The following is a 27,307-nucleotide window of genomic DNA, read 5'->3' as shown; positions in this document are numbered from 1 at the left end:
CTCATATTTGTTGAGATGATTTTCATCAGCCCACTACTATCTTGTTCTCGTTGTTGGTTTTCCAACTACTCTGTCAATTCTTTGTCCGGAGGCTCTTCAATTCTATTGTGATGATAGTTGTCATTCTTTTCTTCATTCTCTTCTTCTGCTTGAGCTAGTTCCTATTCTATTGTTCCTGAGGCATTGTGATGTTGCTCTTTTGGGTCTATTATGTTGTTCTACCAAGATCATGGTGTTCCCTTGCTCTATTTAGTTGTTTGTTATGAATATTGTCTATTTTTCCCATCTTATTGAATTTTTTGTCCCATTTTCCTACCGAAGTGCTGCCGTAATTTTCCGTGAATAATTGCTTCTTTCAAATATCATTCCTCATCTCTTTGCAACCTTCAAGGAACGTTGGTTTCTCTCGTTTGTCAAAGAAGCGACTAAGTTTTAACCTCTTTCTCTTTCTCATCCTCTCCCCCCCCCTTCATTCTTGGATCTCGGGGCGAGATCCTCTTGTGAGAGTTGTGACAGCCCGATGCCGGTGTTCCAGAAGATTCCCCCTTTATTTCCGTTTCCATCGTGTGTTAGTTTTATTTGTTGCATCGTCATTTAGTTTGCATCATCGCATCATGCATGGCATAATGTCAACTGTGTTTTGTCAGTTTTGCTTGTTGCCGTGTTGTTGGGTGTTAGTGCCTTGTGAGTGGTGTTGTTTTGTTGGAGTGTGAGAGAGGGTGCATGAGAGCCACCGCTAAACCCTGTTGCACCGCGAACCACTCCCCTCCTCTCTTCTCGTAGATTTTGTTTTGGGGTTGTGTAAAAGTTCCGTTTAAACCCATTTTTAAAAAGCCTCTTCTTTTAAAAATCCTTTTATTAAATAAGGGGGCAACCCCGTGGGTTTCCTTTATTTTTTCCCTTTTGTTTATTTTTAAAACTAGAGACTCTTTTATTTATAAAAAAAGGGTTTTATTTTATTCTTTTGTAAAAAGGGTTTTATTTTATTCTTCAAAAAAGGTTTCATTTTTATTCTTTTAAAAGAAATGCCTAATCTATTCTATAGTTGGGTTTTGTTTTAAAAGATGTCAAAAGTATTTCATTTTATTTTATTTTGTAAAAAAAAATTGTATTTGTGTGTGTTTTCTGTTTTAAAAGAGAAAAAAACCCAAAAGGCAAAAAAAGGGGGAGGGAGTTCCCAGGCCCAAGGCCAAGGCCCAGGGCTCCCCTCCCTGACCTAGCCCGTTTGCGTCTTGTTCCTCCCGCAGCGCCATCATCTCCCTCCTCGAGCCCCTCCTCTCGATCTCCCTTCCTCCCGAACCCTCTCCTCTCCCCTGCGCCGCCCCAGCCGAGCCTCTCTGCCGCCGCGCTCAGCCCCTTCCTCGATCCGGCCGCCTTCCTGCTCGCAGCCCCAGGGAGGTTCCCCTCGAGCCGCCCCGTGCCTCTCCCCCTCGCCACCAGGGAGGAGCTCCCCAGCGCGCCGCCATGCGCCCCTCCCCTCACCTTGCCTCCACGCTGGCCGCGCCAGGTCGCCGCCTCCCTCGACCTCGCCGGTGCCTGCGCGCCTCCCTCGACCTCGCCGGTGCCTGCGCGCCTCCCCACCTGCTCCGCCCCGCCGTGCCCCCGCCCTCAGCCTCGCCTCCAGTGCCCCGTCGAGCCGTCGTGCTCGCCTCCCCATGGAGCCCCGCCGAGCTGCTCTCCCCGCGCGCTGCCTCGCGAGCTCGCTGTAGCCGCTGGGTGCTCGCCCCATCGCCGCCACCGTTGCGACTTGCTCTACTGCGTGTGTTGTTGCTGTGCCAGTTGCCGTTGCCTGCGCCTGATGATGTTGCTGTCGAGATGATGATGCTCACTGTAGCTTGCTGTTGCCGCGATGTTGTTGTTGTCGTTACCTTGCCGCTGCTAGCTAGCTAGCCGGAGCCGTTGCCGTATTGCTGCTATGCTTGCCGCATGCTGCTCCTGTTGCCTTGCTGCTGTTGTCGTGTGCTTGCCTTGCCGCTATTGTGTTGGTCGCTGCTGCCTGAAGCTAGGCATTGCTTGCTTGCCTGCTAATAGATGTGTTGGTTGCTGTTGCTGCTAGTGTAGCCCGAAGCAGATGCTAGATGTTGTGGTTGCTGTGGTTTGTCGCTATAGTTGTTGCTAGTTGTTGCTTAGCTGCTGCGTGCGGATGCTTGATGCCGTCGTCGCTGTGGTCCACTAGTTGCTGCATGCCGTTGCTTGCTGGCGTTGCTTGCTTGTGCTGCCGCTTTCCGTCGCCGCGTGCTCCATCCCCGCCACCGCGGCCCGACGACAAGTTCACGACTCCCACGACGTCCTCGACGAACCCTGAACATCGACGAAGACGTGATCCACTTCCGAGGTGAATTCCGTGAACCGACGTCGAGTGAACGACTACCGTCGACGAGAACGTGTATGACTACTTCCACGACGATCATTGTTCTCCTTCACCGCAACGACCCGAATCGCTCTGATTCGCACGCGTCGAAGGTAATATCGATGAGACGTGGCCGAGAACCGTATGCATGTGATGTATGAGTTGTATGTATGGTTGCACCGTATGTATGCCCGTTGCACATTGTATTCTTTTTTCGTGCCTCGACACATGGGAACACGAGAAGCGGGATCACCCTATCTTTATTTAGCGTTCCCGCACACGTTCCCACTACGTTGACACGATATCTCAACGAGTTATCGGGATAGGAACGTTGTCGTGGCATCGTTTCCGTCTTGCCGCCATGGTTCCCTCTCGCTCGCCGCGGCGACACTGTCTCTTTCTCTTCTTGTCGTGATGTTTGAACTCGCATGCATGACGCATTCATGGCATAATATATTGTGTTGCATGTCTCTTGTGCCGTAGCTCCGTTCTAAGTCCCGTGTGTTAACCGTCTAGGATGACACGTAGAACCGTCGCTTCACCCCTTGCCATGTTAAACAACATTTAATATTGTCGTGTAATTTAACGGGAGTGAATTAAATAATTAAACGTGGAGTTTCGTTGATATGCAACTCTTTGCATATCGAGCTTCACTTAATGTGTAGTGTTTGCATGAGGTGAATTGCCATGCCATCCGTTGCATATTGAACTGACCATGCATCATAGTAGGTTGTGCATCATGTTGTGCATCGTGTGGTGAATATTTGTGTTGATGTTGTTTCCGGTTTGCTCCGTCTCGTTAGAGTTCCGCAAGCGTGTCGGAAATGTGAGGATCTGTTCGACTACGTTGGTTCGTCTGCTTCACGGAAGCATTCTTCTTCCATGCGGGATCCCAGGCAAGATGACCATTTCCCTAGATACCATTACTATCTTTGCCATGCTAGTTTTATCGCTTCTATCGGTTATGTCTCGTTGCCTACCACATGTTAAATATCGGCCTCTCAACAATGCCATGATTACCTTCAACCTGTTCGACCTAGCAAACCACTGATTGGCTATGTTACCGCTTGCTTATCCATGTTGTTAGCGTTGCTAGTTGCAGGTGCAGTTGCTTCCATGTGATAACATGGGTTCCTTGTTATATCACCTTATTTAAATGCTATTTAATTCAATGCACCTATATACTTGGTAAAAGGTGGAAGGCTCGGCCTTTCTAGCCTGGTGTTTTGTTCCACCTTTGCCCCCTTAGTTTCGGCTACCGGTGTTATGTTCCATAATTGAGCGCTCCTAACACGATCGGGGTTGTTATGGGGACCCCCTTGATAATTCGTTTAGATTAAAGTTGGTCTGGCAAGGCCCAACATTAGTACTACATTTGCCCAACATAATAATCTTGTTAATACTGAAAGCATAGGGCGTCATGAACCCGAGGAGTAATTTCACATAATACAGGGAGGGCCAGTGTTGATGGTGCTAGTACAAAACTAGAGCCATTTGCGGGGCCAACCCGAGGCAACTCGGGAGATTTCTATCAGGACACCGTATGCTTTGGTTATCCGTCGTGTCCTGAGAACGAGATACGCGGCTCCTATCGGGATCGTCGACACGCCGGGCGGCCTTGCTGGTTTAGTTTTACCTTTGACGAGATATATTGTGCATCGGGATTCCGGTGATGCTTTGGGTAATCTCAGAGTTGAGGTTTTCCACTAAGGAATCTGACGAGATCGCGAGCTTCGTGTTTGAGGATTTCTATGCGGCTTGTGGTAATTTGTGATGGACTAGTTGGAGCACCCCTGCAGGGTTAAATATTTTTGGAAAGCCGTGCCTGCGGTTATGTGGCAACGTGGAAACTTTGTTTAACACTGGTTCTAGATAACTTGAAGTTAACTTAATTAAAACATGCCAACTGTGTGCGTAACCGTGACTGTCTCTTTCGTGAGTTCCTTCTCCGATCGAGGACACGGTGGGGTTATGTCTGACGTAGGTAGGTGTTCAGGATCATTCATTTGATCATCAGTAGTTCACGTCTGTTATGCGTAGATCATCCCCTCTTATTTCTTGTACTCGTAAGTTAGCCACCAAATATATGCTTAGTCGCTGCTGCAACCTCACCACTTAACCATACCTCACCCATTAAGCTTCGCTAGTCTTGATACCTTTGGAAATGAGATTGTTGAGTCCCCTGTGGCTCACTTATTACTACCACACCAGTTGCAGGTACAGGTAAAGATTACTTGACGCGAGCGCGTTGATTGTTCATTTGGAGTTGCTTCTTCTTCTTCTTCTTCATCGATCCAGGATGGGTTCCAGGCCGGCAGCCCGGGATAACAAGGATGGACGTCGTTCTTCTTTTTGTCGTTTGTTTTCGTCCGTAGTCGGACCCTGCTCTTACTCTTGATGATTATGTAATGTACTGATGTGACTTCGATGTAGCTTGTGGCGAGTGTAAGCCAATTCTATTATATATCTCTTCTTTTCAGTACATGTACTTGTAACGGTATCCATTCTTGCGACACGACGAGATGCGCTTCTATCCCTGACGAGGCCCCCGTGCCAAATTGAGGATAGGGTCGCATCTTGGGTGTGACAAGTTGGTATCAGAGTAGTACTGACCTAGGAGCCCCCTTGATTGATCGAACTTGGCCGAGTCGAGTCTAGTGAAAAATTGCTTTGAGTCTAGTTATATATCGGAGAGTAAGATTCTTTTTTCTCCTCTTCTATGCTCTGGTGAGGAATCTTCATGTAATAATTTAATTCTACTCCTCTTCTCACTCAAAAAAATTTTAGGATCCCGCGGATATTTTTGGAATCTATATGATGCCGATGTGATGGAGTTTTGTCTTGGTGCCTCCTATCTGATTTGAGTTTCAGGGGAGTTGAGCTCCAGGGGATTCTCGAGCACATCGTTATCATTCAAATTTCTTAGTATCTCAGGACGAAGGATGTTCGTAATTGCTTCAATACTAGTAGTGGCGAGATAACCCCGATGTCCCGAGTACTGGTGCAGATTGTTCGGGAGTATTGCCATACTTTGTATCGTTGTGATCACGAGGGTCTGTTGTAGATGAAGGTCCGAGATTCTGGTTGTGTGTTGACGGATGTGATACAAGTGACTGATTAGTATAGGAGTTGTGTGATATTACTCCTTGTATCCGTGTACCAGATTGCATGACCAGATATTTCGGAAATTCATAGGTGGGATGTCAAGTAGTTACTTATAGGACGATCTTCCAACAAATTTGTGTTGCTTCGATGTCAAGTGGTGATTTCAGATCTTTTCTAAGAGGTGTTCTCATATTTTTATGAGAGTATTAGTTCTTTTGCTCTATCAATTGTCTTATCAATTCCTTTCAACCGGAGTCATCGTATCAATTCCATTCAACCGGTGTGCTTCTCTTCAACTGAATTCAATCTTATCTGATTTTGCAAGATCATTCTCTCTTTTATGCCGGAGTTCATCTCATCTGTTCCAAGTTGTCTTTGGTTGTCCCCGCCCTCCCACCCTTTTCTTCAGTGATTCAATTTTCATCCAAGAGTTTTCTTTTCATGTGCTTCTGTTGTGTGTTCTTTTCTCTCTTACCCGGTGATTCATTGTGAAGATTCTCAGGAGTTCTAGTGCATCATTCCTTCCACCTGGTTATCTTTTCCGGTGAATTTAATTCAGTTGTCCGTGTTCATCATATTCTTTTCATCCTTGTTAATTACTTCCTATGTTGGGAATTCTTATTGAGCCTATCTTGTTATTTATTACTCTCTTTTCGATCCGGAGCGTTGAAGCTATCTTAGAAGTTTTTGTTTCCAATCTTTTCAATTATTTCGAGGTGCTAACCTCATCTAGTTCTCTTCATACCGGTGCATTATCTCTCTTCTAAGCAATCTTTTCTAACGGTGGTTTCTTTGAGTGGGCCCATAACCCACAGGTTCTTTCCCAGGATCATACCTGGCTCTTTTAATCTTTTCCTGGAGATCATTAATTCTTTTCCACTATGACGTAAGTATGAATTTCATCAGTCATATCCCTTCTTCAAGTTCTATTTGAATTAATTCTCATATTTGGCTCAACCTTGCATTCTTCTTTATTCCGGAGTGTCTCATTTATTCGTGGTGTTGTTTCTCGTCATCATTCTCAGCTTGCAATTTGAAGGAGTGTTTCTCTCAAAATCTTGGTTCATTCTTTAGAAGATTCATCATTTCAGCCTGGTGCCATCATCTTAATTGTTCCAATCATGAGTATCCATTTCTTGCTATCTGGTGCATTTCTGAGTTGTTTTCATTCTCGATCCTCCGAAGGCCATCATTTAAGAAGATTCTTCGTTCTTAGCTTTCAGCTTTCATCCTCAATTCTTCTCAATTGTCGTCTCTCGTTTATCCGGTGCCTTGTTCTAGTTTTCTGTTAGGTGGCTCATGATCTCTTCATTCTCTTGTATCTCCATTCATTCTTGGTATCCCCATTCAATTCTGAATTCTTACCGGTGATTCCTTCAATTATGCCTCAAGTGGTGCTTATCTCTCTGTCTCTTCAAGATTCATTTCAAGAAAAATAAGTTTTATGCTAGATCCGTTGCTTGTCATCAATTTAGTTGATGAAGGATGAGCATAACATAATTCTTATTCTTGTCCTTCCTTCTTCCAAGAGATTTCAATTTTTCTTCCGGAGGGATCATGATATCAATTCTTTTCTCAAGTGCCTATCTTTCTTTTCCGGAGTTCCAAGTTCTTTTAAGTATCTCTTTATGAGGCTTCATCTAAATATTGGCAAGGTCATAATCTTATTCTTTTCTACCTTCATATCTTTGCATCATTCATTTGCATACGGAGGTCCTTCATGGTGGTTCTTCAAGGATGTGATTCATTCTCATGTGTTCTTCAAGATTCTTGTTGGAGAACCTCAAGTATCATTTCTCTTGCATTTATATGTGCAATTGTTCTTCCTTTATCCTTTGAGGTGGTATTATAGCATTCTTGTTGGTGTAGGAGCCTCGAAGAGTTTTCCTTTCAAGAATGAGATAATTAAATCCACCGATTCTATGTTCATGGGTTATTTTCAACCCATGATTTTTTCATTGAGCTATCTTGGTTTGGATTTCGCCTAAAGCTTTTCCTATGGATTGTTGCGATCATGGTGCTTGTCATTGATCCAAGTTCTCAAGGTATCCTCTTGGTGTAAGAAGTGTTCATATCTTGTTGCTCCTAATCTGCCCTTGTCTCTTTAGTGGTTGGTTGTCACCTCATATTTGTTGAGATGATTTTCATAAGCCCACTACTATCTTGTTCTTTTCGTTGTTGGTTTTCCAACTACTCTGTCAATTCTCTGTCCGGAGGCTCTTCAATTTTCAATTGTGATGATAGTTGTCATTCTTTTCTTCATTCTCTTCTTCTGCTTCAGCTAGTTCCTATTCTATTGTTCCTCAGGCATTGTGATGTTGCTCTTTTGGGTCTATTATGTTGTTCTACAAAGATGAAGGTGTTCCCTTGCTCTATTTAGTTGTTTGTTATGAATATTGTCTATTTTTCCCATCTTATTGAATTTTTTGTCCCATTTTCCTACCGAAGTGCTGCCGAAATTTTTCGTGAATTCTTGCTTCTTTCCCATATCATTCCTCATCTCTGTGCAACCTTCAAGGATCGTTGGTTTCTCTCGTTTGTCAAAGAAGCGACTAAGTTTTAACCTCTTGCTCTTTCTCATCCTCTCCCCCCCCCTTTCATTCTTGGATCTCGGGGCGGGTCCTCTTGTAGTGTAGGAGAGTTGTGACAGCCCGATGCCGACGTTCCAGAAGATTCCCCCTTTATTTCTTTCTCCGTCGTGTGTTAGTTTTATTTGTTGCATCGTCATTTAGTTTGCATCATCGCATCATGCATGGCATCATGTCAACTGTGTTTTGTCGGTGTTGCTTGTTGCCGTGTTGTTGGGTGTTAGTGCCTTGTGAGTGGCGTTGTTTTCTTGGAGTGTGAGAGAGGGTGCGTGAGAGCCACCGCTAAACCCTGTTGCACCACGAACCACTCCCCTCCTCTCTTCTCGTAGATTTTGTTTTGGGGTTGTGTAAAAGTTCCGTTTAAACCCCTTTTAAAAAAGCGTCTTCTTTTCAAAATCCTTTTATTAAATAAGGGGGCTACCCCATGGGTTTCCTTTATTTTTTCCCTTTTGTTTATTTTTAAAACTAGAGACTCTTTTATTTATAAAAAAGGGTTTTATTTTATTCTTTTGTAAAAAGCGTTTTATTTTATTCTTCAGAAAAGGTTACATTTTTATTCTTTTAAAAGAAATGCCCAATCTATTCTATAGTTGGGGTTTGTTTTAAAAGATGTCAAAAGTATTTTATTTTATTTTATTTTGTAAAATTCTATTTTTTGTGTGTGTGTGTGTTTTGTGTTTTAAAAGAGAAAAAACCCAAAAGGCAAAAAAGGGGGAGTGAGTTCCCAGGCCCAAGGCCAAGGCCCAGGGCTCCCCTCCCTAACCTAGCCCGTTTGCCTCTCATTCCTCGTGCAGCGCCGTCATCTCCCTCCTCGAGCCCCTCCTCTCAATCTCCCTTCCACCCGAACCCTCTCCTCTGCCCTGCGCCGCCCCAACCGAGCCTCTCTGCCGCCGCGCTCAGCCCCTTCCTCGATCCGTCCGCCTTCCTGCTCACAGCCCTAGGGAGGTTCCCCTCGAGCCGCCCCGTGCCTCTCCCCCTCGCCACCAGGGAGGAGCTCCCCAGCGCGCCGCCATGCGCCCCTCCCCTCTCCTTGCGTCCACGCCGACCGCGCCAGGTCGCCGCCTCCCTCGACCTCGCCGGTGCGTGCGTGCCTCCCCTCGGCCTCGAGCTCGCCAACCCCGTGCCTCGCCGCCTGCTCCGCCCTGCCATGCCCCCGCCCTCGGCCTCGCCTCCAGTGCCCCGTCGAACCACCGTGCTCGCCTCCCCATGGAGCCCCGCCGAGCTGCTCTCCCCGTGCGCCGCCTCGCGAGCTTGCCATAGCCGCCGGGTGCTCGCCCCATCGCCGCCGTCGTTGCGATTTGCTGCTGCGTGTGCTGTTCCTGTGCCAATTGTCGTTGCTTGCGCCTGATGATGTTGCTGTCGAGATGATGATGCTCATCGTAGCTTGCTGTTGCCGCGATGTTGTTGTTGTCGTTACCTTGCCGCTGCTAGCTAGCTAGCCGGAGCCGTTGTCGTATTGCTGCTATGCTTGTCGCATGCTTCTCCTGTTGCCTTGCTGCTGTTGCCGTGTGCTTGCCTTGCCGTTGTTGTGTTGGTCGCTGCTTCCTGAAGCTAGGCATTGCTTGCTTGCCTGCTAATAGATGTGTTGGTTGCTGTTGCTGCTAGTGTAGCCCGAAGCAGATGCTAGATGTTGTGGTTGCTGTGGTTTGCCGCTATAGTTGTTGCTAGTTGCTGCTTAGCTGCTGCATGCGGATGCTTGATGTAGTCGTCGCTGTGGTCCGCTAGTTGCTGCATGCCGTTGCTTGCTGGCGTTGCTTGCTTGTGCTGCCGCTTGCCGTCGCCGTGTGCTCCATCCCTGCCACTGCAGCCCGACGACAAGTTCACGACTCCCGCGACGTCCTCGACGAACCCCGAACATCGACGAAGACGTGATCGACTTCCGAGGTGAAGCCCGTGAACCGACGCCGAGTGAACGACTACCGTCGACGAGAACGTGTACGACTACTTCCACGACGACCGTTGTTCTCCTTCACCGCAACGACCCGAACCGCTCCGATTCGCACGCGTCGAAGGTATATCGATGAGACGTGGCCGAGAACCGTATGCATGTGATGTATGAGTTGTATGTATGGTTGCACCGTATGTATGCCTGTTGCACGTTGTCTTATTTCGTCGTGCCTCGACACATGGGAACCCGAGAAGCGGGATCACCCCATCTTTATTTAGCATTCCCGCACACGTTCTCAGTACGTTGGCACGATATCTCAACGAGTTATCGGGATAGGAACGTTGCCGTGGCATCGTTTCCATCTTGTCGCCATGGTTCCCTCTCGCTCGCCGTGGCGACACCTGTCTCTTTCTCTTCTTGCCGTGATGTTTGAACTCGCATGCATGACGCATTCATGGCATAATATATTGTGTTGCATGTCTCTTGTGCCGTAGCTCCGTTCTAAGTCCCGTGTGTTAGCCATCTAGGATGACACGTAGAACCGTCGCTTCACCCCTTGCCATGTTAAACAACATTTAATATTGCCGTGTAATTTAACGGGAGTGAATTAAATAATTAAACGTGGAGTTTCGTCGATATGCAACTCTTTGCATATCGAGCTTCACGTAATGTGTGGTGTTTGCGTGAGGTGAATTGCCATGCCATCCCTTGCATATTGAACTGATCATGCATCATAGTAGGTTGTGCATCATGTTGTGCATCGTGTGGTGAATATTTGTGTTGATGTTGTTTCCGGTTTGCTCCATCTCGTTAGAGTTCCGCAAGTGTGTCGGAAAAGTGAGGATCCGTTCGACTACGTTGGTTCGTCTACTTCACGGAGTCATTCTTCTTCCAAACATCACGGCAAGATGACCATTTCCCCAGATACCATTACTATCATTGCCATGCTAGTTTTATCGCTTCTATCGGTTATGTCTCATTGCCTACCACATGTTAAATATCAGCCTCTCAACAATTCCATGATTACTTCAACCTGTTCGACCTAGCAAACCACTGATTGGCTATGTTACCGCTTTCTTATCCATGTTGTTAGCGTTGCTAGTAGCAGGTGCAGTTGCTTCCATGTGATAACATGGGTTCCTTGTTATATCACCCTATTTAAATGCTATTTAATTTAATGCACCTATATACTTGGTAAAAGGTGGAAGGCTCGGCCTTTCTAGCCTGGTGTTTTGTTCCACCTTTGCCCCCTTAGTTTCGGCTACCGGTGTTATGTTCCATAATTGAGCGCTCCTAACACGATCGGGGTTGTTATGGGACCCCCTTGATAATTCGTTTTAGATTAAAGCTGGTCTGGCAAGGCCCAACATTGGTACTACATTTTCCCAACATAATAATCTTGTTAATACTCAAAGCATAGGGCTTCATGAACCCGAGGAGTAATTTCACATAATATAGGGAGGGCCAGTGCTGATGGTGCTAGTCCAAAACTAGAGCCGGTTGCGGGGCCAGCCCGGGGCAACTCGGGAGATTTCTATCAGGCCACCGTACGATGTGCTTATTCATCGTGTCCTGAGAACGAGATACGTGGCTCCTATCGGGACCGTCGACACGCCGGGCGGCCTTGCTGGTTTAGTTTTACATTTGACGAGATATCTTGTGCATCGGGATTCCGGTGATGCTTTGGGTACTCTCAGAGTTGAGGTTTTCCACTAAGGAATCCAACGAGATCGCGAGCTTCGTGATTGAGGATTTCTATGCGGCTTGTGGTAATTTGTGATGGACTAGTTGGAGCACCCCTGCAGGGTTAAATATTTTTGGAAAGCCGTGCCCGCGGTTATGTGGCAACGTGGAAACTTTGTTTAACACTGGTTCTAGATAACTTGAAGTTAACTTAAGTAAAACATGCCAACTGTGTGCGTAACCGTGAATGTCTCTTTCGTGAGTTCCTTCTTCGATCGAGGACACGGTGGGGTTATGTCTGACGTAGGTAGGTGTTCAGGATCATTCATTTGATCATCAGTAGTTCACGTCTGTTATGCGTAGATCGTCCCCTCTTATTTCTTGTACTCGTAAGTTAGCCACCAAATATATGCTTAGTCGCTGCTGCAACCTCACCACTTAACCATACCTCACCCATTAAGCTTTGCTAGTCTTGATACCTTTGGAAATGAGATTGTTGAGTCCCCTGTGGCTCACAGATTACTACCACACCAGTTGCAGGTACAGGTAAAGATTACTTGACGCGAGCGCGTTGATTGTTCATTTGGAGTTGCTTCTTCTTCTTCTTCTTCATCGATCTAGGATGGGTTCCAGGCCGGCAGCCCGGGATAGCAAGGATGGACGTCGTTCTTCTTTTTTTCGTTTGTTTTCGTCCGTAGTTGGACCCTGCTCTTACTCTTGATGATTATGTAATGTACTGATGTGACTTCGATGTAGCTTGTGGCGAGTGTAAGCCAATTCTATTATATATCTCTTCTTTTCAGTACCTACTTGTAACGCCCTGGACACACCCGCCGGCGGTCGTTACTCCTAGCGGGATCTAGACTGGCCCCACATATCAACACTAGTCTTTTTTGCGCACTTTGTCCTCACTCATGCGCACACGGGATCAACTTCCCGGTCGGTCACCCATCCTAGAACTACACCAAGCCAAGCACGCTTAACCTGTGAGTTCTGTTCGAATGGGCTCCTGGAAAAGAAGGAATTCCTTATTGATATGAGTAGTCTATCATCCCTAATAAGCCAGGCTATCACATCGTCGAAGAGGGCGTCGGCCTCCATCTGTCTCTGCCAGATGAGCCGGTGGTTGGCCTCCACTTCGGCATCATCCTGGATGGAATCCACGATAGCCTGCTGCTGAGTCATCATCTCAACTTGGGCGACGGCGAACTCTGCCTCCGCCTCTGCCATGTTCAAGTCCGGAGCATGGATCTCCGCCTCGTCCTCCTCCCGTTCCTCCTCCTCCATTGCCTTTAGCGGCTCCTTCTCCGGTTTCTCCTCCTCCTCCTTCGTCTCCAGCGAGTCCGAAGGGAGACCCACAACGATGCGTGCGACGTGTCGAGCCTGGAACTCCGCATAAATATTCATCTGGCGCTCCGGCGTGAGCATGGCGTAGGTGGTGATCCTACGGCGGACCATATTGACGCTGAAGAGCGAAGAGGAGGCGGATGGGCTCGGGTGGTGGCGAAGGGAGGAATGAGGTGGATGTGCTAGGGTTGGAGGATGCCAACCGACTTAAATAGTTGTCTATGGCCTTGGGCGGCCAACCGAAGCGGCGCCACATGACGTTCGCATCATTGGAGGTCGAGGTGCCTGTTAGACCGCCGGGTTTCCGGACGAGTCCGCGTGGGGCCCTGCCGTCAGGCCGACGTGGCGGGCGTGTTTGGCCATGCCCGGGCTCCCCCATATCTGTATCATATTTGGGCTGAATATGGGGTGTGCGGGTTAGCCTCGGGAGTTTGAGGGGCCCGGCTGGGTTATTTTTGTGACCGGGCGGCCTGCGCGGGCGTCAGAGAAGGATATGAATGGTCTGAGTGACTGTAGATGGTCTTAGGTGTGTTGCACCGATTGTTGGTTCCAATATGTTATATGGATGGATAGGCAACGACATCGATTTTAGATATGAAGAATGAGAGCACTCCACATTCTCAAGTTTGTACATATGAATGGTGATTTCGATTGGCTTGATATATATTCTTGTCACATCTTTATAAAATAATTAATAAAGATGTATGCAAAAGCCGAAGGTTTAACCTCATTTTCCAAAAGAAAATAAGAAAAGAAGACAGTTTGAAAGAGATGGGCCCGGTTTAAATAGGATTGTGGTTGTGGCTGCGTCACATAAGCAAAGCATAGAAAAGAGAAAGACCCGATTATTAAATGTGATTGACAAACTGACCAGTGTTTGGATAGTTACTCATGTACTCCATCCGTCACGATTTAGAAGGCACGCTTGGAAAATCTCTCGGATCCACATAGTCACCGATTGGTTGTGAGATGTAGCAGGTGTAGATGCTAATGCGCCTAATCAACTAAGAAAATACTAGTACTAATGCGTGAGCAGCAAATTAGGAGGACGCATGCATGAGTAGTACTTGTACTAATTAATAGGAGTAATTGTTTTTGCGCCTTAAACCTTGTCTATTTTGGAAACACACGCAAGTTTAACTATGCCTTCTAAACCGTGACGGAGGGAGTAGCAATTTTCTTCTAATCTAATATTTTAAGAGAAAAGCGAACATATTAATTGTATTGTTTTGAGTATGTGATATGTATTCCCTACAAACCCAAAGGGAGAGAATATATTTCAGAATTATGAATAAGTAAGAGTATATCTGGCCATGGATCGGGCCGGGCCGAGCCTGGGCAAGGCCTAAAAAAGCCCATAGCAAAAACTAAGACCCGGGCCTGGCCCTGGCCCTACCATAGGGCCTACTTTTCAAGCCCAAGCCCCGCCCATTTGTTGAAAAGCTCATCAGGCTAGGGCCGCGGACCGGGACTCTTCCTTAAAATATTAATATGTCAAGCCCAAGCCCAGCCCGGTCCTGTTGGCGGGCCCAAAACTCATCCCCAAGCCTAGCCCACAGGCAAGCCCATCGGGCCTAGGCCCTCGATCTTTGGGTCGGGCCTGGGCGGTCTGGCCAGAGATGGCCACGTATAAGTAAGAGCAACTCCAACGCGTCGAACCATTTCGTCCGCGCGCGTCCGTTTCGGTCATGGCGGACAGAAAAGTCATCCCAACGTGTCGATCCAAACGGACCGCGTGTCCGCTTTTCGTCCGTGTGCCGACCCATTCCCGACCTATTTTTAGCCTGATTTACATTGGTGCGAACACGGGACGGACGCGTGCGTTGTCCGCCAACTACTCCCCGAGGCACGCGAGTCAGTGGCAAAGCCTCCACCATTTCCCTCCACTTTCCCAAAACCCTCCCGCCCGTGCGTGCTCACGGTCGCTTGCCATGGATGACGACATCGATGTCGCCGACAGCCTCGCCTCCCTTGCCTCGTTTGGCATCACGATCGCCCCCTCCCGCAAAGGCAAGCCTCGTGACCATGCAAGACCGCCACCGCGCCCAAGAAGAAGAAGGGGCTAACGCCCGAGGAGCGGGCTAGGGAGTCTGTGAAGAGAAAAGGCCGGAGGCACGCTGTGGACGTTGCCCGCCGCGGCCATAGCCGCCATAGCGGAGTGGGAGGATATTGTTGCATGCGTCGCGGCGGCAACGAGGGAGGCACTATTGTACCTAGGGTTAAACCCTTGCCAGCAGAGGCTCATCATCGCCGCCGTGGCTGCGGCCAGCACAGGCTCATCTGCATTCCCTTAGATGGTGCTGCTAGAGCCGCCCCATGCATCGACGACTCCCCCGATTCGCGGCTTCCATGTCTACCTGCAAGCCTCCCGCCTCTCCGGGGAATGCTTGCCCGAGGTGAGCATGGTGGCGCCTTCCATGCACGCGTCCGCGCCCATCGACCTCAATGCCATACTGGTAGCCGGTGGCTCGTCATCTGGTGGGCCGAGGAAACACGTGCGAGAGATGTCAGTCGACATGCTCTCCGGCGCCCACAACCTGTTCGACGGAATGCCGACGACTGTCGACGACGAGAGGGACAACCGCTTCATGAAGAGCATCATCTTCGAGGGTGATGCGGTAGCCGCTGGTGGTGCTGCCGCGACTGCGCCTAGCTATGGTCCCGAAGAGACCCAAGGCCAGGACGGCCGAGGAGGGTCGTTCACGCCGTCGACCTATGATCAAGCTGGCATGTAGCCCACCTTCATGCAAGATCAGGTCGGCCTCGACCTGGACGGCTTCCCGATCGACCACGTGTTTCCACATGACTACGGCCTCGAGGAAGAGGATGAGGTGGACATCGACGGGGAGCCTTTGTTCGAGGACGAGCTCGCCATCCAAGGTACCGAGGTCCAGTCGAAGCCCAAGAGCAGACGGACGAAGGCATAGACGACGGCCGAGGGCAAGCTCCTTTGTGACTGTTGGAAGGACATTGGGCAAGACCCCAAGGTCGGCGTTGAACAAAATGCATCAACCTTTTGGATTTATGTCCATCATGAGTTTCAGGAATGCAAGAAGTTTTTGTCGTACCAAATGCAAAGCACGCACGAGTGGGTGTCCATTTCAAAGTGATGGAAGGTGATCCAACAAGAATGCAACAAGTTTTGTGCCACTTATGAGAGGCACACGCCGTGAGCGACACCAGCATGCAAGACATGGTATGCATGCATACGCCCCCTCTTTGTTTGCATGTTCATTTGCTAATATGCTTGTGTGTAATTAATTTGAAGGCATTCCAAGCTTTGGAGTCTTTCAAGGTCCAACATAAAGGTAAGTCCTTCAGCCTTTTTCATTGTTGGAGGATCATCAAAGATGAGGAGAAGTTCAAGCTCCAATATGTCGTCCTCACGGTGCATGAGGGGGGAAGGAAGCCGTGGAGGAGGTTGGGGAGGGTGAGAAGCCACGACCGTGGGGAAAGACCAACTCCAAGAAGGAGGACAAGCAGGATGCAGCATCGATCACCTTGATCGCAACTGTGGAGGGCATGATGACCAAGAAGGATTGAAGAAAGGAGAAGCGCCGGCAAGACAAGGAAGAGCAAGTGAACACCTTCATGGAGATCCAAAGGAGGAGCCTTGGTATGAAGGCGGAGAAGCAAGGCAGGATGCTTGAGATGGAGGCGGAGAAACAAGCCAAGATGCTAGAGATCGAGGCCGTTAATGACAAGACGAAGGCGAAAGAAGTAGCTCTCGCTAGCAGAGGCGGAGCCTCTTGGGGACAATTTCCGGCTCTGCCCCCCTCTCCCCCCTTTCCAAAGTGAAAACTCCTTTTTATAGAATATCTACCCCATTAGCTAGCCCAGTTTGGCGTCATAGAGAGGCTAAACGCTGAGCCATTGACTAATCGACCCCCTCTTATATTTGTTTCACGCTCCACCACTGCTCGCTAGCATGATGACGGGGGTGAAGATTATGAAGGTGAATCTCAACACCGTGTCGCCAAGTATGAGGTCGTGGTTTGAGAAGATGTACGCCGACATGCTCAAGTTCGACGATGAGTGATCTATGACGGCGAGCGTCATCCTTTTTTATATGCCGGCAAGTGTGCTGACATGACCATGACCGTGATGGCGTGGTCGAACTCCCGCCCTTTTTTGTGTGCTGGCATGTATGCCGGCCGGTCGCAAGTGCGCTGGCATGAACTGTGTAGTATTTTTTGAAACTGACAATGTATACCGGCCGCTGGCATTGGTGCCGTCATGAACTTTGGATGATGGCATGGTCGTTGGCTTGACCTACGACCAAGGACCTTTTCAAACGTGTGCGCGAACATAAAATGAGTCGCGGACGGTGGGCATAATGCCGACCCAAATCTTAAACAGGACGAACGTCGAGAGGACGGCCGATTCAAACGGACAAAAAAAGTACAAAAGCGTGTTTGGGTCGGCGCGTTAGAGTTGCTCTAAGGTGATATTGTATTTTTCGTGATTAATGCGCAATTGAATTAATGCTTTTATTTCAAATCTCGGGCGTGCACCTCAGGTGATATTGTCTTTTTCGTGATTAATACCTCATATTGTTTTGATGCAACACAAAATTGTGTCAAAGCACGCTTCCATGTAAAAAAATCATCTAAGTATTTGTTTCCAACACAAGGAAGACTTTGCTTCCGAATGCTTTTTTTCTGCTTGCATCAAATGCAAGTGTTTCCATGGTAAAAACATTTTTTTCTCCAACATAACGGAAGTTTGTTTCCTGCTTCATTCGTTCATATACTAAAGTTCAAGTCATGATACAACATTATTTTCTTCCAAGTCTCCAATAAAACGTACACCACTTTTAAGTTAATATTATATGTTTCCTATAGATTGTAGACTTGTTTTTTTTTGCGTATGGTTGTCTTCATTGTAGGGAAGGTCCATGTATCATCACACTTCTAGGTGCATGCATCGGTCGTTTCCATATATGTCTATGGCGGCACCCAACTGCTTCAAGCATACATCACCAAATATTTTAAATGCAAACAATGCTCTTGCTAATGTAAGAAAAAGTATATAGAAAGTAGAAGCATGTTTCCATTGTTGTAAACTAGCTCGGCTCAATAAAACATATAGTAAAGTTAGGAAGCATGGACATTAGGAAGCATCCATTATTTGTTTTGTCAACATAACTCATACGTAGAAGAAGCATAGAATATTGTAACTAGAAACTAGCAATATCAACATGTACGGTGTGTAGATGTGAATCAATCATTTTGTGATCTAATAAAGACCAATTTCTTCCATCGATGCAAACAAACTGGAACTTCGTCGAAGCACATATATGATGCTTACGAAGCATGGATAACTGAAAGACCGTTAAGCATCTTTGAATACGAATGATGCATAACAATTGGAAATTGGAAGCAACAACTAGTACTAGAAAGAATGTTCAAAATACATGTACCGAAACGTTGGATGCTTAAGAATAAATATTTCAAAGCATGGTTATATTGCGGTAGACTATCTGAACTGGAGAAACGTATATCAGATTAGGAAGCATGGATATCTCGAAGCATCAATTTCATTCGATCTCAACATAAGTCATGCCCACTGAAAGCATAAGAAACAGAAACTAGAAATTGACAATAGTTATTGCCGACATTAGTAGCAGTTGAAGCAAAATAATTCATTACCAAACAAATATTTGCAATCCGAAAATAAAGGTAGCAAGCATGGTTGACAAGAAGAAATAATTTGGTGCATATATGAGATACACTCAAAGCTTAAAACTGACTATACATTTGGAAAAACAATGAAACCTACATTTTTGCTAAATCGAGAATTATAGATGTGCGCCCAAGAGATGTGTACATAAGAAGCACCTCTAACGGTCCAGGATTAGTTGGTCAGAGATTGATTGTGAGATGCTATCTTTGCTACCAATCCACCATGGTACATATAGATCTCAAGGAAACAATTTATGGGCCACTAGAACATACGTGAATTGTAAGAGAAAGAAACATATCGCACACGTCCATACGTAATTGGCCGTCCATGATCTGAAAATAGAGGAAATAGGTGGCCGGCCGGCCGTGCAGTGCGCTGAAATCAGGGCTGGGATGGTGAGCTCGACAGTGACCAAGGTCAAGCAGCGATGGAGAAGAGAACTAAGGGTAGCACGGCGGATGGAGATTTATCGGTGAGGTAAGGAACGGAGAGGAACAAGAAAAGAAGATATTTGGGGATGGAGGTGCCGAACGAGAATTATGGGAGGGTGGGCGCGTGGTAATCAGGTGGTTTAAACAGGTTTTTTCCAGCCAGAACTTGACTTTGCCAGCGGTGTGAAAGGAATCGCCTTAAATCTTGAGAATGAGAATGTAGGTATTGTTGTCTTTGGTAGTGATACCGCTATTAAAGGAAATCTTGTCAAGCGCACTGGATCTATTGTGGATGTTCCTGCGAAACAGTGAGCAATTAGTCTGATGTTTCTTTCCTATCAGGAGTATGACCAGAAGTGTTTTCCTATACTGATGCCGTTGTGCTGTTCCAGTGGACTATTTCATGAACGCACATTAACTTTCATTTTCGTTGCAATCGCACGCATTTGTGTTAGTACAGTATATATGAAAAGATACTCCTGTCGCAACATGCAACGCTGCCATACTCCTGTCGCAACATGCAACGCTGCCGCGCAACCTGATACAGTAGTCTCCCAAACTTGAAAGACTACCGCGCCACCGGATCAAAATTTGGTCCAGTCATGGTGAACGCAGCTACCACCGCTGCATGCCTGCATGCACGCCGGCAACAGCTTCAGGTACGACACGCCTGAACCGTACGACAGGCCACGCACAGACGCAGGCTAGCTAGCTGGAGGACGATTCCTGTAGGCTGTAGCCTCTGACCGGCCGACCGGGGCCGGCAAGCTCTGCCCGCCGGTCCGATCGACGTGACAAGCCAAAACACGTCGCCTGCCCTGCCACGATCGACGCTGAAAGCAAGCAGGGAGGCAGCGCATCTCCGCATGCATGCACGAGGCGTACGGCACGGCATGCACCAACGCCTTGGCCCTAATATCGTCGTACGTACACGGGATCGCAGCATGAAACCAGCCATGGCTAAACACACACCATCTGCAAACGACGCATGCCCGTGCCAAGAAATCAAAACCACACAATTAATAATTAATAACCAATAACAATGGAAGAACGACAGGACTCGCGTTTCAGCTAACGATCATTTTTCCCGAGAACAAGGAAGCTCTTCAGTACTCTTGAAGAAACTACTCAGCCTACAAAGACTACTAACACCCATCCATTCACGTACCGCTCCCTAACCTCCCCCACTCCCTCCCTAACGCGTAGCAGCTAGCCTTAGCAATGTGCCGCAGACTTGTGGATCATCACCGTTCACCTGCAGGATGAAGCCACGATGCGTCCCTGAGAAAAACGAGATAGAAACAGACCATATGAGACTGAGTTCAGGTTCATGTAAGAAGAGCAGCCTGAGAGAGGCTCACCTGGTCACAAGTTTCTTATTTTTCATATTCCAGAGACTCCACCAGTACATAGACCGGCTTCCCATTGAGCTTGTAAAAATCCTGCAAGGGATCGAGTTGCTGTCTCAGACTCTCGGTCACCAGATTCAAGGAAACAATCTTTCGCAAGGCAGTAGGATAATTCAGATGCACTCAATGGAAAAAATTTCAATCAACTGTTATCTCTAAAGTTATCCTCCTAGTGGGGCAAAGTGGCTGGTGTAGTAAGATTGACAGCGAATACAAAAGAATGGTTCCTGATGCTTCTTCCAGATTGTCCTCAGACATTTGATGCTATACAATCTCTATCCCCTATCATTCTATCAAGCAAGGTGCGTCACTTATTTTGCAACACGAGTCAAGTGGAGTAGTGTGATGCAAGTCGACCAATCCTCATTTTATTTATTCACGATAGCACAATTGCACAAGCTAGTAACCCCGTTCTTGTTAACAAATACTCCATTCTCGATAGTATATATGTTTGTTTCCAAGGGGAGGAAAAGGGAAAAGAGATGCCCCGTTACTAAGTTGTTTTGTTCAAGTCTATGGATAACCAACTGGTACTTAACATTCATACGAGTCATGTTTATTCATGACCGCCTTTTGTGGAACCAAACCATTGACGGCACTGTCTAAAGCTACACAGCGCCAACAGGCTATATGAAGTTTGCAGAGCAGACATTATCTGAGCAAGCTGGTAAATGTCTACTCCCTCTGTAAACTAATATAATAACGTTTAAATTACTAAAGTAGCGTTCTAAATGCTAAGTACGTGCCAAGAACTATACGATTCAAGTGGTCAAATCGAGTGCCTGTGTAATTTAGACCTCAGAGAAGTATCTGAGCAAGCAGTATTCAGTGATAGGGTTGTGACCACTAAGAAGCAGAAATATAAGGTGTATCAGATTCAGATGTCAATCGACAATTTGGATATATCTGATTCATGTGTAGAAAGATGAAATACCTTAAATTTAGGGAGCCCAATGAGACAAGCACACTCAACGACATCAGCTCCAGCACGTTCTGGAAATCAAACTGTTCGGTAAAAAAAAAAGTATTCCAAGACCCTATCTGCTTTTCAGCAGTGCAAGAAATTCATCCAGAAAAGTAGTAGTAACCAAAAGGCAGTATAGCGTTCTAGAAACAAGGTTGTGCAAAATACTATTAAAAAAGACGCATGATTAATGGCATGACAGCGTCAGAAGCGGAGAGTGCAGACAACGAAAGGTGTAGCTGAAAAGAGAGTATAGCATTCTGTGTGAGAGTACTTGATTCTGTGATTGAAGCCCCCAAAACATGTAGTGTCAACATCAAATCATGTTTCCACATCAATTTGTACCAGGACATATCTTCAAACAAGATTCTCTCCGGAGAGATCTTGCCAAGATATAAAGCATGTCCCATTACGGAAGATTTCATACTAATTAATATATATAACTAGGCCAGTATCGGTCATCACCAAGTTGTGTGGAGGCCTGACATCCGTACATGCGAATCCAATTAGTCTATTACTACATTCCAGGGATTATTTAAGCTGTTTCTGACAATGCTGATGCCGTTGTGGATTTGATTAGGGTGCTAAAAGATGTTCAGAGTGTGGTACAGTTTCAAGACAAGTGATACTCCACTTCACAAGATACTTGAATCTGATACTAAGCAACTACCTGTATGCCATGTACTGGTGCCTTCTGCAAATTTTGTCACGGGCTAATAAGATGAGAATTGACTGATTAACTGTTACACCGGTCAGTGAATAATGTGCTTTGAATGTGCCAGTGGAAATAGTGATCAAATGCAAGGTATTCAGTCTGGATTCCTTACAAAATTCAAACAGGTTATCCCCTCTGTCCATTAAATACGTTTTTTAGACTGACCAAAAGTTCAAAAAAACGTCTTATATTAATGAACAGAGGTTGTACAAGTTGCATTTGCTTAGAGATTACCATGCAAGTACAGGTGAAGGATGGCAAGTGATGCATAATATATACCCCCTCCGTTCTTATTTATTCCACATATTAGGCTTTTCCTAAGTCAAACTTTGTAATGTTTGACCAAGTTTATAGACAATAACATAATTTTCATAATAATGGATATGTGAAAATACATTCAGATTCTAATATATTGATTTTTACTATTATGGATGCCAATATACTTATTTTACAAACTTGAACGAAGTAAATGAAAATGGCGGGAGTACTTGAAAGGTATGTGATACGTACCCAGAAGATTTATAGCAGCACAAAGTGTCCCACCAGTTGCAACCAGATCATCGACGATCAAAACCCGCTCACGGGGTTCGATAGCACCAACATGCATCTCCAGACAATCAGTTCCGTATTCGAGAACATAGGTCTCAGAAATCACCTCACCTTTCATGTTCGTAAAAGAAAATGTTAGCACATACATGTGCTGCAAAAATACTTCAGTTTTATTTATTTTTTGCAGTTTGCAAAAAAAATAAGAAAATGGCACACAATATCTTGCCTAAACCCTGCCCCCAACCTCTAGTTTTCTTTTTCTGTCTGTAGTGTTCATAATTTAGATTTCATCCGGGTTTTTTCAGATTAACAGGGCACCTCTCTTCCTTTTGTATGGAATGGCAGCAGATTAACAGGCCTCGGCAAGCATTTAAAAAGAAGTAATAGGAACTGCAAATTTCTTCAGGTTTCATCATGCTCTGCTGCATAAAGGGATTGCCAACATTTTTTCGTGTAAATTTTATTTAGTTCCAGATTACCAGTTTTACTTGCTCGCACCAGAAAAAGAGAAAAAACAAATTACTCAACTAGGTCATTACTTACGGCAACAGGTTTCAGCGCATAGAAAGGAGCATTTTTTTAGGGGAGCTCACCTGGGAGTTTCTTAGGCTTACGCAACGGAATGAACTTGGCACCGATGGCTAGTGCAATCGCCGGGCCAAATATAAACCCTCTCGCCTCAATCCCTGAAGAATGGAAACAAAAATAATCATAAATAATATGATGGCACACAAGGTAACTCCATTTAGTCGAGAATAACAAGATACTGTCTTACTGGTAATAAAAGGAGAGGGTTATGAGGAAACAGAATGGAAAACCCAAAACCAGGACCAGGTAGGGAGGAAGCAGACAGAGGATCCAACAAAGGAACAAAGCAAAATCTGAGAAGCAGTACTTTCCCGTGAAAACGACGGCAGATTGGCCACATCCACGCGCATGACCTCAGAGCAAACGGGGTGCTACAGGCGCCTACTCCGTCCGTCCGGTGTACCGCCGGCCTCCCACCGTCCGATCCGATCCCCGGCAGACACGGCCGCGGCCGTCGGACCACGGGGGACCTCTGGTCCGGTCCCCTCGCTGGCCACGAGATCTGCCCGTGCCAGGGCTTCTACGTGCGCCCCGGATACGCTATTGAATGCGCCAGATTCCGCCCGACTCGTCACGGCCCATGGGCTTTTTGTAAAAAAAAAAAAAGGCCAAGTTGGAGCAGCGCGACCGCGTCATGTGCCAAACATTCTGGCACGCACGCACGCACGCTGCGGGTGCCGCGTCGGGTCGAGCAGGCGCCGACGCATACATTCCTGATTCCTCTACCTCTAAACAACGCTATGAAAAAAAGGGGGCCTTCTTGTTCTGACCTGATAATATACTACTGTAGGAGTAGTAAAGAGCAGCTGGCCTGCCGATTCCTCACATAGAGATCGACCATAATATGGGCATGGCATTACCAATAGTACTATCTTATCTTAGCATAAAAGACCATAACCCGCACATGCAGAGCGTAGCAAACACCCGAGCCCGACTTTCCCTTTCGGTAGGCAGCCCTCGCGTTCGTGACCGGAAATGGCCGACGCCATTGCGAACCGTCACCCACCGCCACAACAGGCCCTCGGCGAACTCCTCCTACTCTAGCGATTTGGTAGCGGTGCTAGTACAACACACAGTGGCACATACTGTATTCTACTAACATGAAGGGCGTGGCAAAGCTTGGCCAGCAGGAACAGGAACAGGAACAGTAGCGTGGGACTATTATTGTGGCTGCTATATGATATTGTTCTCCCGAGAAAAGGCGGAGGACGGGTGAGCAGCAGCCAGAGTGATGCGAAAAAGCGCACCCGGGCGACGACAAGCATGCGGGAGCAAAAGGACCACGGGAGATCTCCCCCAAAGATATTACGGAATCTCACAACAACTCACCGAAGCCCTCCTCCTCCTCTCTCTACCAGTACCACCCCTGCCTCTTCTTGCCTTCAGAGGACGGGAGGAGGGCGGAGCGGGGTAGACAAGTGTACGTACATGCATGGGGATGGGGGAGCTAGGAGTAAGCTAGGAATTACTACTAAGGAGTAAGGAGGGACGGGTGGGTTACCGGCGACGGCGGCGATGTCCATGCCGCGGTAGCGCTCGACGAAGATGTCCACGGCGTCCTTGAACACCCCGGGCCGCAGCAGGAGCGTCGTGATGTCGTTGAACATGATGCCTGCGATGGGAGCCAACAAGTTTATGTAGTCGTGCGCTGCGCTGCTGGATGGGGTGGATCAAGAGTCAAGAGAGGGTAGGACCTACCTGGCTTGGGGAAGTGCGGGACGACGCGGATGGCGTCGGAGATGCCCTGCAGCCGGGGGTCGGCGGGCGCCACCACGGCGTCGTCGGCCTTGACGTCCGGCATGGCCACAACGGCGTGGCCGTTCTCCTTGACCTTGCCGTTGCCGTTGCCGTTGGCGGCCTCCATCACGGCGTTGCAATTGGCCTCCTCGCCCATTTCCACTCACTCTACAGAGCTGCGCTGCGCTAGATAGGAGCTGGAGTGTTGAGGTGAACAAGTGAGTTAATGTTGCTTGCTGACGGGTGCCGGTGTATATATAGCAGGGAAAAGGAAAGGAGAAGGGGGGTTGGGGTTGCGGGGGCGTTGCTTCCTTTATTACTATCATCGATCCTTGGACTTGGAAACAAGCAGCGGACCACCACGGGCCCCTGTTCACAACGCATAGCCTGTGACCCCTCCCGCGTAGGAGTAGACCCCGTCTATAGCCTATCCACAGCCTACTTGTACGTGACAATGTGTGTGTGGGCGTGGGCGTGGGCGTGGGCGTCTGTGGGCGCGCGCGGGCCGCGTCGCTTTCCCCCAAGCCCAGACGCAGCGCAGCGCAGCTACCACCTCTGTTTCTCTCTCTACTACTCTACTCCCGCGTAGGAGTGTAGAGTTTTCTTCCTCTATTCGTGAGCAGTGGGTAGCCGTTTCAGAGAAATCAAACAGGTGGAGGGAGGAGTTACTCCACTTGGCACCTGGCGCCGTTTCCCACAGACGCGCGCACCATCTTTTGCTCTGCTTTTCACACCTCCGTCTCCGTGCTTCGTCGCTCGCTCGGCCGCCTCGGCATGGCGCTACGTCCAAACACGCAGCCGGAGCGGAGCGGAGCGCACGGGGTGGGGATCCGATGCGGATGTGGATGCCGGTGCTGCATGCCCTGCCGCGTGCAGGATCAGCACTGGGCGGCGGTACGGCGCCAGTTATGTCACCTTTATTTCGTCCAGGTATTCGGTGCACCGTGCCGCGAGCCCGGACCCTTGCTGCATGCTGCTGCTGCGATGTGTATGTATGTATGCCTCGACGTCTTCGCTCTCTTGGATCGCTCGTGAATTCATGATTAAAAACGGTAAATGCAATCAATTTTGGCACATACTATTGGACGTGCTTCGACACAAATTGAACATATTTTTTATTTTTTTATCACATGGTTTATTACAGAAATCAATATAAATAAAAAATAATTTAACAAATCAAAATAGTTCAACAAATAAAAACTCATAATTCATCACACATCGAGCTAGGCTTTGTCCTTGAGCCTTCATAGATGCTCCACCAAATCGTCCTACAGTTGTTGATGCATCTATGGATTTCGGATCTCCTGTCGCATGTTGAGGAAGGCAGTACAGGTTATCGATAGCTGTTGATCAACTTGGGCAAGAGGGCCATGTCTCTAATATGGTTCAGTGTCAAACATGATGGGGATATGTACCTAGGGTAGGATCACACGCCTGACCTGAATGTCCTATGCAAGGGTACCTCATTATTAGGTCAAAGGTCAGACAGAAGATTCCGACTGGATGAAGATGGCACCTAAAAAGTCACTCGGTATGTAAACACTCGGATTATATTCCCATACACTCAACGACCGGTATCCACTCGGAAGGATTCCGGTCGACATTGAAGACGAGAAGTCACCCACGAGGGCATACTGACACACGTTGAGTCAATGGTCTTTAGTAGCATTTATTACCCACTTACGTTATCAGTAACGTATATCTTTAACTCATATTGATCGAGACCTTAGATGTTGAGGCCTTGATGAGAGGTGGCGCACTCTATATAAGCCACCCCTCCCCTCCGGCACAAGGGTTTGCACCCTCTGTATTACACAATCCACACTGCAAGAGCTCCCGAGCACGTGAGACGTAGGGCAGTTACCTCCAAGAGAAGGGCCTGAACTCATACATCTTGCGTACAAGCTTGTCGTAGCTAGGACTCTCCCCTCTCCATTCGTATCCTACACCTCTACTGTCAGGTTTATTCCCACGACAGTTGGCGCCCACCGTGGGGCACGCGTCTAAGCAACTTCCGGCAAGTTTGCATTTTTCACTCTTCGTCATGTCTTCTGGCGGCGGTTCGTTCATGGGTGGTGAGATCCGTTTGGCGCCCTCATCTTTGTCGCCGACCACTCGGCATGGCTTCCAGAAGCGCCACTCGACATCGAGGCGCTCCCAGTCCATGGAGGGACGCACTGTTGGGGAACGTCGCATGGGAAACAAAAATTTTCCTACGCGCACGAAGACCTATCATGGTGATGTCCATCTACGAGAGGGGATGTGTGA

The 27,307-nt window shown here is 47.5% G+C and overlaps 1 protein-coding gene across 2 annotated transcripts; it reads right to left on the bottom strand.

Annotated features, from left to right (window-relative positions):
• Positions 1 to 20,078: 20,078 nt before the first annotated feature.
• On the bottom strand, positions 20,079 to 25,272 carry LOC123401984 (adenine phosphoribosyltransferase 2-like). Of its 2 annotated transcripts, XM_045095847.1 has the most exons (7): positions 25,001 to 25,271; positions 24,804 to 24,914; positions 23,308 to 23,400; positions 22,676 to 22,825; positions 21,421 to 21,479; positions 20,439 to 20,519; positions 20,079 to 20,358 (listed from the first exon to the last, which is right to left on the bottom strand). In XM_045095847.1, exons 1-6 carry the CDS (start codon positions 25,194 to 25,196, stop codon positions 20,454 to 20,456), a joined length of 675 nt encoding a protein of 224 aa, XP_044951782.1. In that variant the 5' UTR covers positions 25,197 to 25,271; the 3' UTR covers positions 20,079 to 20,358; positions 20,439 to 20,453. The 2 variants fall into 2 exon arrangements, with proteins under 2 accessions (XP_044951782.1, XP_044951783.1); XM_045095848.1 differs by lacking the exon at positions 21,421 to 21,479 and having other exon boundaries at positions 25,001 to 25,272.
• Positions 25,273 to 27,307: the final 2,035 nt, after the last annotated feature.

The sequence above is a fragment of the Hordeum vulgare genome, chromosome 6H (assembly GCF_904849725.1).
Source record: "Hordeum vulgare subsp. vulgare chromosome 6H, MorexV3_pseudomolecules_assembly, whole genome shotgun sequence".
In the NCBI taxonomy this organism is placed as follows: domain Eukaryota; kingdom Viridiplantae; phylum Streptophyta; class Magnoliopsida; order Poales; family Poaceae; genus Hordeum; species Hordeum vulgare.
The sequence above is the reverse complement of the archived record's forward strand: the minus strand, read 5'-3'. Positions and strand labels throughout refer to the sequence as shown.